We start from the raw sequence: 16,612 nt of genomic DNA, 5'->3' as shown, positions 1-16,612 counted from the left end.
TGGGATGTAAATTCTTCAGCATTATCAAGGCGAATGACCTTAACTGGATAATCTGAAAATTGTGCCCTTAATCTTATTATTTGTGCTAACAACTTCATATACACCCGGTTGCGAGATGATAAGAGGAAAACATGGCTAATTACACAAATTTTATTTATTTACATGGATTAAAAAAATATAAATATATCATTTAGTACAGAAAAATTAAAAAAAGAAAATTATTTAAATATTATTGGGCTTATCAATATTCATATTGTCTTCTAGAAAATTAAAGAAATCAGTTACATCCAGATGCATAGGCTCAATATTATCTTCAGAGATAAATCTTGCCTCTGGATTATTTTCTGTCCTCTTCAAGTATGTCTGATATAGCTTAACCAGGCGTTTTGATGACCGGTAAGTCCGCGATCAGGGTCCCATACTTCCATATCTATGACATATACTTTATGAATTTTTCTTTGGTAAAGCTTCTGGCTTTTCACTCTTCTTTTTATACTGCTGGTCATTTTTCGGTGTCAATCGAGCATCATGATTATAATTTTTTCTTCCACCATGACCACGACCACAACTGGGGTCATGACCTCTTTCTCGTTGGTTATAATTTGTCTGATTCACTTCAGGGAGTGGCAAAGAACCAACGGACCGACTATCATAATTTTTCATTAATAGTTCATTGTGATGTTCAACAATCAGAAGGTGAGAAAGCAATTCAGAATATTTCTTAAAACCCTTTTTGCGATATTGTTGTTGTAGGAGCATATTCGCGGGTGAAAATGTGGAGTATATTTTTTCAAGTTTATCTTGTTCAGTGATTTCTTTTTCGCATAAATTTAACTGGGCTATAATTCTAAACAAAGCAGAATTATATTCAGTTATATTTTTAAAATTCATTAATCTCAGATTTAGCCAATCATGACGTGCCTGTGGAAAGATGACCAACTTTAGGTGGTCATATCTTTCTTTAAGATTCTTCCACAGTTTAATGGGGTCTTTTAATGTGAGGTATTGTAATTTTAATCCCTCGTCAAGATGGTAGCGGAGAAATATCATGGCTTTGACACGGTCTTGACTAGATGCCGAATTGTCATCTTTGATGGTGTCTGTCAAACTCATCGATTCTAAATGTATTTCGACATCTAGTGCCCATGATAAGTAGCATTTTTCAGATATGTCAAGAGCAATAAATTCAAATTTAGAAATATTACACCTTTTAAAAAAAATAAAAATTTTACCCTTTTTATTATCTTCTTAAAAATATAGTTCAAAGCAATAGAAACTCATACTAATAAAGTGTTATAAATAAACTAAATTAATAAAATAAAAAGCAAAGAGTAAGAGAAAATAAGAAGGAGCGGATCAGAAATTTCCTGTCATCTATTTACATAATAGCAAGATGAAATAACAAGTTGATTGGGGGGACTAATTAGATAAATTGAAGTGGAGTGAAAAGGTGGAAGTTTACATCCACACGTCTGCATACCAGGCACAATTTTTACAGGTGTTAGAAGTTGACATTTTTAGATTTCTAATAAAAGTCTACGTCAATTCCTAAAACTAAAATCTGACCGTCCGATTTCTTTTCATATGATCTAACGATCAAAATTGAAGGAAAAGGGCTGTGTGCTTCACATGTGATTTCCACCAAGAAGGAAAGGCATATTGATCCAAATTGTACACTTCAACTCTATCGACAAACTATATATAAGAACCACATTTTCCCATCCTTCCTAAATCCTAATTTGCCATTCATTCCATCAATTGAAAAGTTGCAAGAGATTTTGAGGAGGAGGAAAATGATCTTCCACAAAATACTGAAACGATTCTATTAGTCAGGTACGATTTTAGACTAAAGTTGATTGATTTATTTTTTGTAGTCATCAATTGTGAAGTTGCAAAAGAAATGACAACACACAAAGCACATTGCTTGATCTTACCATATCCAGCCCAAGGTCATATCAACCCAATGCTCCAATTCTCCAAACGTTTACAATCCAAAGGTGTCAAAATCACTATAGCACCTACAAAATCCTTCTTGAAAAACATGAAAGAATTGCCAACTTCAGTGTCAATCGAGGCCATCTCTGATGGCTATGATGATGGTGGTCGCGATCAAGCAGGATCTTTCGTTGACTACGTTACAAGATTCAAAGAAGTTGGCTCAGATACTCTGTCTCAACTTATTCGAAAATTGACAAACTGTGCATGCCCAGTAAATTGCATAGTGTATGATCCATTTCTTCCTTGGGCTGTTGAAGTAGCAAAGAATTTTGGATTAGTTAGTGTTGCATTTTTCACACAAAATTGTGCAGTGGATAACATTTATTACCATGTACATAAAGGGGTAATAAAACTTCCTCCTATCGACGTTGATCAAGAGATCTTAATTCCTGGATTTTCATGTCCAATCGAAACGTTAGATGTACCAACTTTTGTTATTAATCCTGAAGCAGAAAGAATACTTGAAATGTTGGTGAATCAATTCTCAAATCTTGACAAAGTGGATTGGGTCCTAATCAACAGCATCTATGAATTGGAGAAAGAGGTAAGATATTTTTATTGTTCTGTTTCTTCTTCAGGTTCTTAAACCATTGAATTGAAGTTATATAAAAAATGAACCGACAAAGCGTATCTTAAAAAAATGTTGTTAAGTGTACAAGTTGTCTAACCTACGTATGTTTTTCTTTGTCTGTTCCATTTGGAAGTTAATTTGTTGGCTGCGTAGGTTCCTTAATGTTCTCATCCAGAGTCACAGAACCAGTCAGATATATTCCATTGGGCAATTTGAAATTAAAATGGGACAAGTCAATAAATGAACGGATTATTGATCCATCTAAAAGTGGCTTAGGCTGAAATGGCGTAAAAAGAGGGACATAACTCAATCCGTCTAATTCTTATTAAGTTTTATTTTTTTATTTGTTATTTTTTAATCTTTTAATACCTGATAAAAACTATTTTATTTCTTTGTATCGGCTATATATTACATATTAAATGAATAAAGTCTTTTGAAAATATTTTAATAATTTTTCATGGATCAATTTGAGCAGCATATATATCAATCCAATTTTTTTATGGGATGAATTAATAAATGAGAGAGGGTGAATGATCAGTCAAACTTGCGCAGATTGTCTGGTCACATTTTCATGGGGTTGATTTTGTCACCCATGGTATTGACCATAACCGTCTTTTTAAGAGTGTGTGTAGTAACCTTTTATTTCAATTTAAGTGTATTATTTTCTTTTTTTTTTGATTCGTTTAAAATAGAATGTTTGTTTCTATATTTGATTACTCTCTAATTTCAATATTCTATGTAGTTTGTTTAAAACCACAAGATTCAAAGAACATTTTTGATACATTACATACATCTTAATTTAATAACATTTGAAGATCTCCTTTTTTTAAAACTCCATGTCTAATCAAACTAATAACTTAAATCAAATGGAGGGAGTAGAAAGAATAGGGAACACATGTAAGGAATTAAACCACAATGTGGGAGTTCATTTTCTAATCACCTAAGTTACATGAAATCTTATTCTGTTTCTAATTGTTTGACATGCAGGTAATTGATTGGATGTCCAAGATTTATCCAATCAAGACAATTGGACCAACAATACCATCCATGTACCTAGACAAGAGGCTACATGATGACAAAGAGTATGGCCTTAGTATCTTCAAGCCAATGACAAATGAATGCCTAAATTGGTTAAACCATCAACCAATTAGCTCAGTAGTGTATGTATCATTTGGAAGTTTAGCCAAAGTAGAAGCTGAGCAAATGGAAGAATTGGCATGGGGTTTGAAGAATAGCAACAAGAACTACTTGTGGGTTGTTAGGTCCACTGAAGAACCCAAACTTCCCAAGAACTTTTTAGAGGAACTAAAATTGGAAAGTGGCAATAATAAAGGCCTAGTAGTGTCATGGTGTCCACAGTTACAAGTGTTGGAACATGAATCAATAGGTTGTTTTTTAACGCACTGTGGATGGAATTCGACTTTGGAAGCAATTAGTTTGGGAGTGCCAATGGTGACAATGCCACAATGGTCAGATCAACCAACAAATGCAAAACTTGTGAAGGATGTTTGGGAAATGGGAGTTAAAGCCAAACAAGATGAAAAAGGGATAGTTAGAAGAGAAATTATTGAAGAATGTATAAAGCTAGTAATGGAAGAAGAGAAAGGGAAATTAATTAGGGAAAATGCAAAGAAATGGAAGGAATTGGCTAGAAATGTTGTGGATGAAGGAGGAAGTTCAGATAAAAATATTGAAGAATTTGTTTCCAATTTGGTTACTATGTCCTAAGTAATTAAGAAGTTAATTAAGAGCCATAAAAAATAATTAAGAAGTTGATTTGTATTTTTCAATTTCTTTTTCTAATTAAAGTAGCAAAGTTTGACTTGAATCTTCTTTTATTTTTCTCCTCTTTCTATTTTTTTAATTAATTCATTTCTTGTGGAAAGTAACAAGTAGTCATGGTCAATGAGTCATTCCCTACTTATTTTCTAGATGATTGAATGCTTTATTTGCCATCTCACTTTTAATGAACTTTTGAATATAATTAACTAAAACTTTGTTAATTTAAATTTCAAATTTGTGAATTAATTAAGATGAGTAATGATTCTGGATTAGATCATCAGAATTAGGCACTGATAATACTTGATGCAAGATAAACTATTGATAAGTTGGATCCAGCTCTTCATCGGTGGGAGCTAATTAATTTCTTCAATAGCATACATCGAATTTTTCCTAAGTTAAAAAGTGAACAAATTAATAAATTATTGTAATGCTAGATGATATGTTTTTCATATTTATATCTTATGATAGAAAGAAAAAAAAAAACATAATATATTTGTAGAAGTTCATTTCTTGTGGTCAGGTATAGGGGTGACAAATTCAATCTAAAGCACATTTGACCTGTTCATTCCATTCAAGTTTTGCTATCACTTCTTTTTCTCCCTCTAAAACATCGCTCTGCCTTCTCTCTTCTTTCCTCTGTAGCCGCTACACTGTAGCCCTACCGGAATGGCGTCGTCAACGCCGGTGGAACTCTTCAAACCACCGGATCAGTCCCAAAAGTTGCATAATCCTCAATTGATCCAAACCCATCAGGTATTATCCCCTAATTCAAATCATATTTCTTCGAATCTGCAGGAAGAGAACGATATAGCAATTTCAAAAGAAGATTTGAACTGTGCTCAAAAATGCATTTCTTTACAAGAATCCGGATTTCAACGCCAAAAGGAGAGCTTCAACGAGCTTAGCAATCTCTCTCTGTACAATACTCTTCCTTCGCTCTATACTCAAACGGCGACAGTCCAAGAGGAGCGTCTCTCACCTAGGAACAAGACCCAACTGGAATCAACACCTAGCTTCGGCTACAACACTGCGACCCCTGTAGAGATTTCGAAGGAACAGCTAGCTTGGGCACAAAAAATCATCTCCTGGTCACAAAATAGAAGCAATGGTGAAACTCAGGGTAAAGACGCGAAGTCTGATTCACAGCAAATCTCAAACGATTTCACACTCCCAATCGGAAAATATGGGGATACCCAAGGTGATTCGGATACTGAGAGTGGTTCCTCTGATAAAGAGTTCTCTAACTCAGATGAGAACTTCTTGAATTTGAAGAGATTCGACACAGGTACACAAAATGTGGAGGACTCGGCGAGCGTATCAACTGGTGCTGGAAATGCCTCACAGGAAAGGATCTCGAAACAGTCGAATATCGAGAGTGAAGAAACGACAAGGAGCAATATCCAAATCAATCCAGGTAAGAGTGTATCTATTCCGATTGAACATAAGTCGAAAGAGGTAAATAAGGAAAATAAGGGTGAAAATGAGTTGAATCCTATCGCTATAGAAACTGATACTCAGGACAACATAGGAAAAAAATGATGCATGTAATAACAGTACCAAGATTAATCATAACAATTCAGCATCTAACAAGACTCAACTCCCTCATGATCTTACCAAGCTAACATCCAACTTTGTTAAACACAACCCTCAGTATAAACCAAATATCCAGAATTCAAATGACAAACCTCCCACAAAACCAAAACAGCTACCTCAGTTGCAGAGCTCCAAAATAGATTCTGTCCCAGAACCAAGTCCATTTACAGTTATACAAACTTATGCGACTAGACTAAGAGTTAACCAAAATAGAACTGAAGCGCCTATTAATATTTCACCTCCTGTCTACACCACAAGACAGGGCCTACCAGCTATAATCTATAAAAAGGAAGACTTTTTTGTGAAACTTGCGTCTAGATGTAAGTATACTTTAATAGGAAAATTCACCAATACAATGCCCAAGATAGAGCTTATCAGAAGAAGCTTTATTCAGCAGACTCAACTCACCGGAGGTGTCAAAATTGCTCATTTCAATGCAAGACACATTTACATTGATCTTGATAATGAGGAAGATCATATTTCAGTATGGAATAAACAGAAAATGTATATTGATGGGCAACTTATGCGACTACAATTGTGGACTCCAACCTTCAGGCCAGAGGAGGAAACTCCTATCGTACCAGTTTGGGTCATACTACCAGAACTACCGTGGCATTGTTACAATAAAGAGTTTATAACCACCCTTTTAGACCCGATTGGTAAAACCCTGTACCTGGATGCAGCATCTCTTAAAAAAACTAGAGGCAGTGTTGCAAAAGTAAGGATACAAATGGATATCACCAAGGAAAGGCCTCAACATGTATGGTTAGGAATTGATGAAGAGGATCACAATAAAGGCAGATGGCAAGCTATACAATATGAAGGTTTACCTGAATACTGTTCTTACTGTAAGCATCAAGGACATACTATGACAAGATGTAATGTCAAGAAGAGAGATGAAGAAAGAAAAGAAGCTGAAGAAGCAAGGAATAATAAAACCAGGAAAGAAGATGACAACCAGGTATGTCCCTTAACCACTGTACAAATGCCTGAGAATAATATATCTTTAACTAATGCAGGTACAAAAGAAAATCAAGCTGGGAGACAGAGACAACACCAAAATAGGAACAAAAACAAGGAGGAACAACAAGAATGGCAAATTCAGAAAAAACCAAGACAGAAGGAACAACAAAAGAATGTTCAATCAAAGCAGAATCTAGCAAAGCAAACAGGTATTGACTTATCTCTCCCATCCCCCCAAGTCCCCATTAATGGCTTAGATACGGATGCAAATGACACAATGGATGACGACTGCAACAAAAAAAAAGGAAGGATTCAGGTATTGACTTATCTCTCCCACACCCCCAAGTCCCCATTAATGATTTAGATGCTAACACAAATGACACACTGGATGATGACTGCAATACGACAAAAAGAAAGGATTCAGGTATTGACTTTTCTCTCCCACACCCCCAAGTCCCGATTATTGGTTTAAATGCAGACACAAATGATACACTTGAGGATGACTGCAATATTACAAAAATGAAGGAGCCAGGTATTGACTTATCTCTCCCACAGCCTCATGGCTCCCCCAATAATTTTATTGTTGTGAATGATGTAGCTGTTGTAGTTTATGGAGGTGAGGATGGGGGAATACAGGAGGAACCCACTAACTTGCAGGAAGGGGTTACCAGAGGGAGGGAAAGTAATTTGGTTGACCATAGGAAAGACATTAGAGCTCCTGCTACCACAGAGGTAACTACTACAACTGTAACCAGAAAGGAGAGGTACAATGAATACTCACAACAAGAAGAGGACTGCTACACAATGGATAAGGAACCTCCGGATCCGAAAAGGCAAAATGAGAGTCCTCAGGCGTTTAACAACAAGTCTACATTAGCACTTAGTAAGAAGAAAAGGGATGCGTTGAAGAAGAAAATTATTAAGGAAATGCAATCAGGACAACAGAGCTTACATGATGTACTGGTGGTGGAACATGCAGGCATCCATGTGACAGCTTTGCAAATTCAGGAACCGAATAATGGAAAATGTGCCCTTAACAAGGAAATTACTCCACAAGAACTAACAGATGAATACAGAGTCACACATTCTGAGGATGAGGAAGACCCTGACCAATATGATGAGGTTCAAAAAGAAGAGGAGGAAAGGAGGGCTCTTTCTACCAGGGGTCAGCAAGAAAATAGGAAAAAGAAGCAACAAGATAACACAACAAGTTCTGATAATGCTATTTGCAAAAGTGGCATCAAAACAAGGTCCAAATCAAATAAGTCTCAATGATTAATACCCTATGTTGGAATGCAAGGAGTATTGATACTCAGGGTTCACTAGATAGACTTCAAAAACTCAAAGACTATCACAAAATATCTATGATGGCAATTCTTGAACCATTCTCAAACCAATCACACCTCAATTCACATAAAATTCAGCTTAATATGGACAGTGCTATTCATAATTCCAACAACAAAATTTGGCTCTTCTGGAATAAAGATGTAGCATGCTCCATTATAGATCAGGATGAGCAGCAGATTACCTGTGAGATCAAACATGTTACATGGCATATTACCTATCTCACAACCTTTGTTTATGCTAAATGTAAAGATCATTTGAGAAGAGATCTTTGGGATAAACTACTGCTATATTCCAGTGTAGGCAAACCATGGTGTACAATAGGGGATTTTAATGTAATCACTGGCATTGAAGAGAAGCTGGGGGGAATACCCTACAACATGAACAAAAGTTTTGAATTCATAAGTACTATTGAAGCTTGTGGACTCATAGACTTGGGTTTTCATGGTGCAAAGTATACATGGTGTAACAACAGAGATAATGATGTCAGGATTTGGAAGAGACTAGATAGAGCTATGGTAAATGACAAGTGGTTAGACATGATGCCCATGACTACTATTACTCATTTAGCTTCCACTGGATCAGACCATTGCCCTTTATTCATGGAGTGTGCAGAGAGACAGAACAGTGCCCCTAAGTATTTTAAGTTTCTACACTGCTGGGTTGATAATGATAGCTTCCTCGACGTAGTGAAAACGTGCTGGGGAAAACCTGCCGCAGGAAATCCTATGAGAAGATTTCAGGAAAAAATGAAAAGAGTGCGAAGCACTCTGAGTAAGTGGTCAAGACAAGAATATGGTGATATTTTCTCTTCCATCACTGATTTTGAGACAAAAGTTAGAGAGGCTGAGGATGCAATAATTAGTGATAACTCCGAAGATAATAGAACCAAGTTGAACTTGATCAATGCCAAATACATCAGGTATCTGAAGATAGAGCAATCCATCCTCAAACAAAAAACTCAACTACAATGGTTTAAGGAAGGGGATGCCAACTCCAATTACTTCCATGCTATCATTAGAGGGAGAAGGAGAAGACTGTATATTCACAAAATTGAGGATGATCAGGGTAATAGTATCCAGGGAAATGAGGAAATTGCCAAGGCTGCATGTCATTACTTTGAAAAGATATTTACTACAGACAACAAGAAAATCAATGAAGATTTCCTTAAGTACATACCTAGAAAGGTCAGTGACAATCAAAACCACATGTTGCAAAAGGTACCTACTAAAGAGGAGTTACAGAAAGTGATTTTCTCTATGAATGGTACTTCTGCTGCAGGTCCTGATGGGATGAGTGGCAAGTTTTTCCAGGTATGCTGGGACATTATCAGTGAGGACCTTTTGGAGCTGATTCTGTTTTTCTTTAATGGCCATGACATCCCAAAATACGTCTCCCATGCATGTCTGGTTCTACTCCCAAAAGTTGAACATCCTAATAGACTATCTGAATTCAGACCTATATCTCTCAGCAATTTTAGTAGCAAAATTATATCCAAACTCCTTAGTAGCAGACTGGCTCCCATCCTTCCACATCTTATTTCTGATAATCAGTCTGGATTTGTCCAAGGAAGGAGCATATCTGAGAACATTATGCTGGCTCAAGAAATTATGCATAACATAAACAAACCCAAAATTGGAGATAATGTGGTTATTAAACTTGACATGGCCAAGGCTTATGATAGAGTCTCATGGTCCTTTATCTGTCTTGTCATGAGAAAGATGGGATTTGGGGAAACCTTCATAGACATGGTATGGAGAATAATGTCTAACAATTGGTACTCTGTCATCATAAATGGCAGCAGGCATGGTTTTTTCCACTCAACAAGAGGTCTCAAGCAGGGAGACCCACTCTCTCCTGCTCTCTTTGTTCTTGGTGCAGAAGTACTGACCAGAATGTTAAACAACCTTCATCAGCACTATCTATACACTGGTTTTAAAATGGAGAAAAGGGGTCCTCAAATTAACCACTTGAGTTTTGCAGATGACATTATTATCTTCACCTCAACTTCCAAGTATTCCCTTCAACTCATCATGAAGACTCTTCAGATGTATGAAGGCATTTCTGGGCAGCTTATTAATAAGGACAAAAGCCAAATCTTAATCCCTACCAATACCCCTGATGATATAATGGATAGAGTAGTGAACATCACTGGTTATAAATGCACTCATGGGCCTATGATATACTTGGGATGTCCATTGTATATAGGAAGACAAAGGGTCATATATTTCACTGGTATAGTTTCAAAAGTGATTGCTAAAATTCAAGGGTGGCAGACAAAGATGCTAAGCTATGGGGGGAGAGCCACTTTGATCAAATCAGTGCTTCAATCACTTCCTATACATCTGTTATCTGCCATAACCCCTACCAGAACCACTTTGAAACAAATAAAATGCCTTATTGCTGACTTCTTCTGGGGTTGGGATAAGGAGAAAAGGAAGTACCATTGGGCCTCTTGGGAAACCCTTAGCTTACCATATGAGGAGGGAGGTATTGGTGTAAAAAACTTGGAAGATATATGTCTGGCAATGCAATACAAACATTGGTGGTTGTTCAGAACTAAGAGATCTTTATGGGGGGATTTCTTGAGAGCTAAATACTGCCAAAGAGCTCACCCTGTCACAAAAAAGTGGCACACAGGTCAATCTCTCATGTGGAAGAACATGATGAAGAACAAAGGTGACATAGAACCTCACATTAAGTGGACCTTATGTTCAGGGAACTGCAGTTTCTGGTGGGATGATTGGTTGGGTATTGGCCCTCTAGCCAATCACTATGAATATATTTCAAGATTCAATAACTCCACTGTCTCCATGTTCTTGACAATTGGAAAATGGAATGAAGAGAAAATCAGGCAACAGGCCCCTCAACACATGATACACACAATTCTCAATACTAAAATCATGTACCAACAAAACACATTAGATCAAGCTCAATGGAAGCTGCAATCACATGGTAATTTCACTTGTAAATCAGCTTGGGAAAATGTGAGAAAGAAAAAAAACAACACATTGATAGATAGGATGACATGGCATACTAACATCCCTTTCAAGGCTTCATTCTTGCTTTGGAGAGCATTGAGACACAAACTGCCAACCAATGATAAACTGATTTCTTTTGGGAGAGAAACTGCAGAGTGCTCATGCTGCTACAGGCCTGGTTTGGACAACATAGATCACATATTTGTTTCTGGAAGCTTTGCTAAACACATCTGGACATATTTCTCCAACTGGGGGGGAATCAGGCAGGACCACAACTCCATTAGAGACATCTTGATGAGATGGTGGACCTACAAACCAAACAATGCTGTACATAAACTCATGTTGCAAGCCCTCCCTATATTTATTTGCTGGAATGTCTGGAAGAACAGGTGTGCAAGTAAATATGGAGGAAAGAAATCTAGTACTACTAGGGTGAAGTTCAATATAATCAAAGAAATATACATGCTTATTACCACAGTTTTTCCATATATCCAATGGCCACCAGCTTGGAAAGATCTAATTATTTGGATAGAAAACTGTAAGCATGACATAAAAGTAACCCAGGTTAAATGGCTCAAACCCCCCCCTAACATAGTTAAACTTAACACTGATGGGAGTGCCATAGGCAACCCAGGAAAGATAGGAGCAGGAGGCATAATAAGGGATCATAAGGGTAATTTGATATATGCTTTTGCCTCTCCTTTGGGAGTTGGAACAAATAATCAAGCGGAAGTGCAGGCAACCAGTGTTGGCATTAATTGGTGCATTCAACATGGTTATAATAGAGTAATATTGGAAGTAGATTCGGAACTTGTGATCAAGTGGCTGAATCTGGACATCAAACCACCCTGGAACATTCAAAACTACGTTAATGAACTCCAACAACTGGTCCAACTGCTAGAATACTTCCAATGCAAACATGTTTTTCGGGAAGCAAATTTTCCAGCTGATACATTATCTAAGTACAGCCATACACTTGATAATACACAACACTTCTACAACCTTCAACAACTTCCACAAGAAACCAAGGGCTACATAAAGCTAGACAAGATAGGAATGGCAAGCTTCAGGAGAAGAAGATTAAAAAGGATAAAACAACCTTCTTGAACATGTTTATCTTTAATTTTCCAACTTGGCTACGATTGGTGTTGCTGCAACTTTCCTTGGACCTACTTGGTACGACATGTCTAAAAAGAGCAAAGATGAAAAGAATTTCCCCAACCCATGCGAGATAGAAGGTTCGTATACTTGTTCTTGAATAGGACTAGTGTAGGTTACTTTCTTGTATTCTCGTGGAAGGGGAGAGTCTCCCTCATTTATGCTTTCTTAGTTGATTTGTACCGAGAGGATTCCTCTCACAGGTTTAATGCTTTCTAGTTATAGTTAGTCTCTTTTTGTATCGGGGATGAGTTAGCCGACCTTAATAGGTTAGCCGACTTATGAACCACCATAGGATCGGAGGTAAGGTTTATGTCCCCCTCCTTGTATTTTATTTTGATTATTTATGTTAAGGCTTGGGGGTGCTGCTCAACCCCTGACTGTGCACGAGAGGTGGGAGCCTCGTGTAGGGTCTGTTCCCATAAAAAAAAAAAAAAAAAAAAATTCCATTCAAGTTTTAATGGATTGGACTTATAAGTTATTTTTAGCTTTTTTAAGTGTTTGGTTGATCAACGTAAAATTATTTTGTGCTTAAAATAAATCTTAATAAATAATTGAATTTGTTTGGATGGACTTATTTTAAGCAACTTATAAGTTGAAAACAGCTTATAAGTAAAAAAAAAAAAATGGGTTGCACCTACTTATTTTGTTTTGGGAAACTTACATAAACTTACTACACAAACATAATATATATTTTAAAATATTTATAATACATTTATATTGTATGCATAATTCACTTTTAATACAAGTGTAGATTTATCATAATATTGCTATAAATGGTAATAAATAAAAAATATCGCTAAAATCAGTAATTAATTTTTAAAAAGCACTCAATCAAGTAATTTTTCCTTTTGTTTTTGACTTATAAGTTGTTTTCAACTTATAAGTTACTTAAAATAAATCCATCCAAACAGACTTTAAGTTCATGTCCCATAAAAATAAAATAATTATAGATAAATATTCCTTTACAGTTTATATCTTAATTTTTTCATTCTTTTTATTCTTCTCAAGTTTGCTTCTTATTCCCCAATTCTTCTTTTTCTTCTCCAGTTGTTTCTTTTTCCCAATTCTTTTTTCTTCATTTTCTTCAATTCACCACTTCTTTCCCAATTTTTCTTCTTCCCACTTCTTCTTCTCCCGTTCAAATCAACACTCGATTTCACACAAATCTCAAATCAAATCAAAATTGTTGCTTCTAAAAACATCGAGATTAAATATGCAAATGCAACTGGATTTTCGCCATTGAAAATGCACAAATACTGAATAATACCATCATAACATATATATATATATGTGTGTGTATGTGTATATATATATATATATATATATATTGCTATGGTATCATAAGATTTTCCTTAGTTATTCGATGGTACATGAATGATACTACTACAGTATATTTATATATTATCATGATATTAAAATTGTATAATTGGAGAACAACCACTATTTCACCAAGTTAAACCTCGACACTTCTAAATTTCTCAATGATACCATGACAAACATTCAGAAAAAATTGCACAAATATTGAACGATACATTAAGAGAGTTAATTAAGTGTAGGTTATGGGTGAATAATTAGTTTGTTTTTATGTCTAATAAGTGTAGCTTTTCTATTATAGTCTAATATCTTATAGTTTGCTAGTTAAGATACACTTAGATACATGTATTTTTGTTATCAAATAAACTAAAAATAGGGAGAAAAGCGAGCGAGATAGTCATGTATTCGGGATACATGCGAATCACTATAGATACACACTAGATACATGTATATGCATGTATCTGGTGTGATTCGCATGTATCTGGGATACCATATGGGAGATGGGAAGGAGGTGAGGGAAGCAAGCGATATTTGTCTATGTACCTCATATACATGTGAATCCACTTGAATACAGTGTATCTAGAACAAATTACACCTAATTTTGACTTCATGTACTTCGAGATACATGTATCTGGACGTATATGAACGCACCAAATCTAATAAGATTCATAATATTATACACTAAAATATATTTAAATAATTGACTCCTAAATTAGTAAGATTTGTGTAAGTTTCGCTTACACATAGGCTAAGTTTGGACACAACTCTTCTTAACCCATGATAAAAGCTAGCCCAATGTCAACCCATGAACCAGTCCAAACTCAACCCATCATCATATCCATCCTTCAACCCGGTAATTTGATTATCTTACTGCCACTAAAATAAAATAAAAATATATAAAATATTTCAAAATTGACCTTCCTAAATTATATTCTTCACATCTAAGTTTCAATTCAATGATATTTTGTTCTTATTTAGATTAATAACAAAATCTAAAATTTTAGTTATTTTGGATTATATTATTGACTACGGTTGAATAACGGTATACATTGATTACTGATATATTAAATGATGTTCGAAATATACAAATCTATCGTGAATATCATTCCACACACACATTGCACTAAATCATGATTAACAATATTCATGTTATATATACTATACAATACCACTAATTAATTGTGAATATTATTTAGCATACAAGTATTCACAGTATTCATATTATACAATATAATATACAAATATAATATGTAGTATACAGATATAAATATAGTTCTTTCTTCGTTTCAATTTGTTTGTCTTACTTTTTCTTTTTGTTCTGTTTCAATAAGAGTGCTTCTTTTCTTTTTTGGGAACTCATTAATTCTAACTTTCAACGTGACATGTTTAAGACCACACGATTAAAAAAAAGTGATACATTCTACATATCTTTAATAAAAACCACAAAATTCAAATTATTTTTGTTATTTTCTTAAACTTTGTGTCAAGTCAAAATCATAAAAATAAAATTAAAATGGAAGGAATAGTATGCCATTTGTACAATATAAGATTATCCTAGGAGTGATAAGATTAGGAATGACGTTATTCGGGAGAAGGTGAGAGTGGCCTCTGTGGCAGACAAGATGAGTGAAGCGAGACTGAGATGGTTTGGGCATGTGCAGAGGAAGTATGTCGACGCCTCAGTTAGAAGGTGCGAGCGGTTGGATTTGGGAGTTATACGGAGGGGTAGGGATAGACCGAAAAAGTATTGGGGAGGGGTGATTAGACAAGATATAGTACAATTTCATATCACCGAGGACATGACCTTAGATAGAAAAGAGTGGAGGTCGCGTATTAGGGTAGAATGTTGTCTTGTCCTGTGACGGTTTAGGATTACTCTTAGGTCTAAGTGTGCCAGTATAGTTGTGTTGTTATTGCCCTTTGATTATCACTTTATTTTGCTATTGATATTGTTTTTGTCTTGTAGAATTTGCATGATATGATTTGTATATATACTGTCGCTCTCTCTTTTTTTGGGACAGATACTTTTGAGCTAAGGGTCTTTCGAAAAAAACTTATTTATCTCTATGAGATAGTGGTAAAGTTTGCGTACACTCTACTCTCTCCAGTCCCCACTTATGAAACTTGACGGAGTATGTTGTTATTATTGTTGACTGATGGAGATTATATTTTTGAGTCAAAAATATAATAAAAAGAAAAAATAATCTATTTTATTTTTAAAATATATTTTTTACTCTTTTTCCTTTTTAAAATAAAAAATGTTGGCCTCTCAAAGAATTTTGGTCAAACACACTACAAATGATCCACTCCTTTTGAACAAATGAAAACAATAAAAGTATCTCCTTTGAACTTCGAGAAGTTTCAACAGCAAAGTCTTCAATACATTATGGGTCAGTTTGGGAAGTCACCTAATAATTGAAATTGATTTAATTATTAGGGTAGTAATTATCAGTCTAATAATTATACAGTTTAGTAATTATAGTGACCTGTTTGTTTGTCAGAGTGTAATTATAATGTAATTACAAATGTACTGTTTGGTTGCACAAGTGTAATCATAAGGTTATATTAAATTTTAAAAATAAAAGTTAATCATTTAAATTTAAAAATTATATTAGACAAATAAGGAACTTTACAAATGATATTAAATTAAATATTTAAGATATATATTAAAGGGCAGCCCGGTGCACTAAAATTCCCGCTATGCGCGGGGTCCAGTGAAGAGCCTGATCAGAAGAGTATATTATATATTAATTAAAATAAATAAACATATGTTCTTAACTAATATTATAAAAATAAATTTATTTATATTTTTTAAATTAGTATATTTAAATTAATTTAATCATAAAAATTAAAAGTATAAGATTTTTATGAACATCATGAAATGTATGTTTGACAAAAATATTAA

The 16,612-nt window shown here is 34.9% G+C and overlaps 1 protein-coding gene across 1 annotated transcript; it reads left to right on the top strand.

Moving 5' to 3' along the window:
• The first annotated feature begins 1,709 nt into the window (after positions 1 to 1,709).
• LOC129888891 (UDP-glycosyltransferase 74G1-like) lies at positions 1,710 to 4,407 on the top strand. The gene is made up of 2 exons (XM_055963948.1): positions 1,710 to 2,542; positions 3,557 to 4,407. The coding sequence occupies exons 1-2, from the start codon at positions 1,901 to 1,903 to the stop codon at positions 4,295 to 4,297; spliced, it is 1,383 nt and encodes a 460-aa protein (XP_055819923.1). The 5' UTR covers positions 1,710 to 1,900; the 3' UTR covers positions 4,298 to 4,407.
• The last annotated feature ends 12,205 nt before the right edge of the window (positions 4,408 to 16,612 follow it).

Source organism: Solanum dulcamara, chromosome 5 (genome assembly GCF_947179165.1).
Source record: "Solanum dulcamara chromosome 5, daSolDulc1.2, whole genome shotgun sequence".
In the NCBI taxonomy this organism is placed as follows: Eukaryota; Viridiplantae; Streptophyta; class Magnoliopsida; order Solanales; family Solanaceae; genus Solanum; species Solanum dulcamara.
Note: the sequence above shows the minus strand (reverse complement) of the source record. Positions and strands in the feature narration are given on the sequence as shown.

Coding starts and splice junctions, on each gene's coding strand:
- LOC129888891 (XM_055963948.1), top strand. CDS start 1,901: ATGACAACACACAAAGCACATTGCTTGATCTTACCATATCCAGCCCAA. Junction 2,543..3,556: donor TCTATGAATTGGAGAAAGAG/GTAAGATATTTT, acceptor TTTGACATGCAG/GTAATTGATTGGATGTCCAA.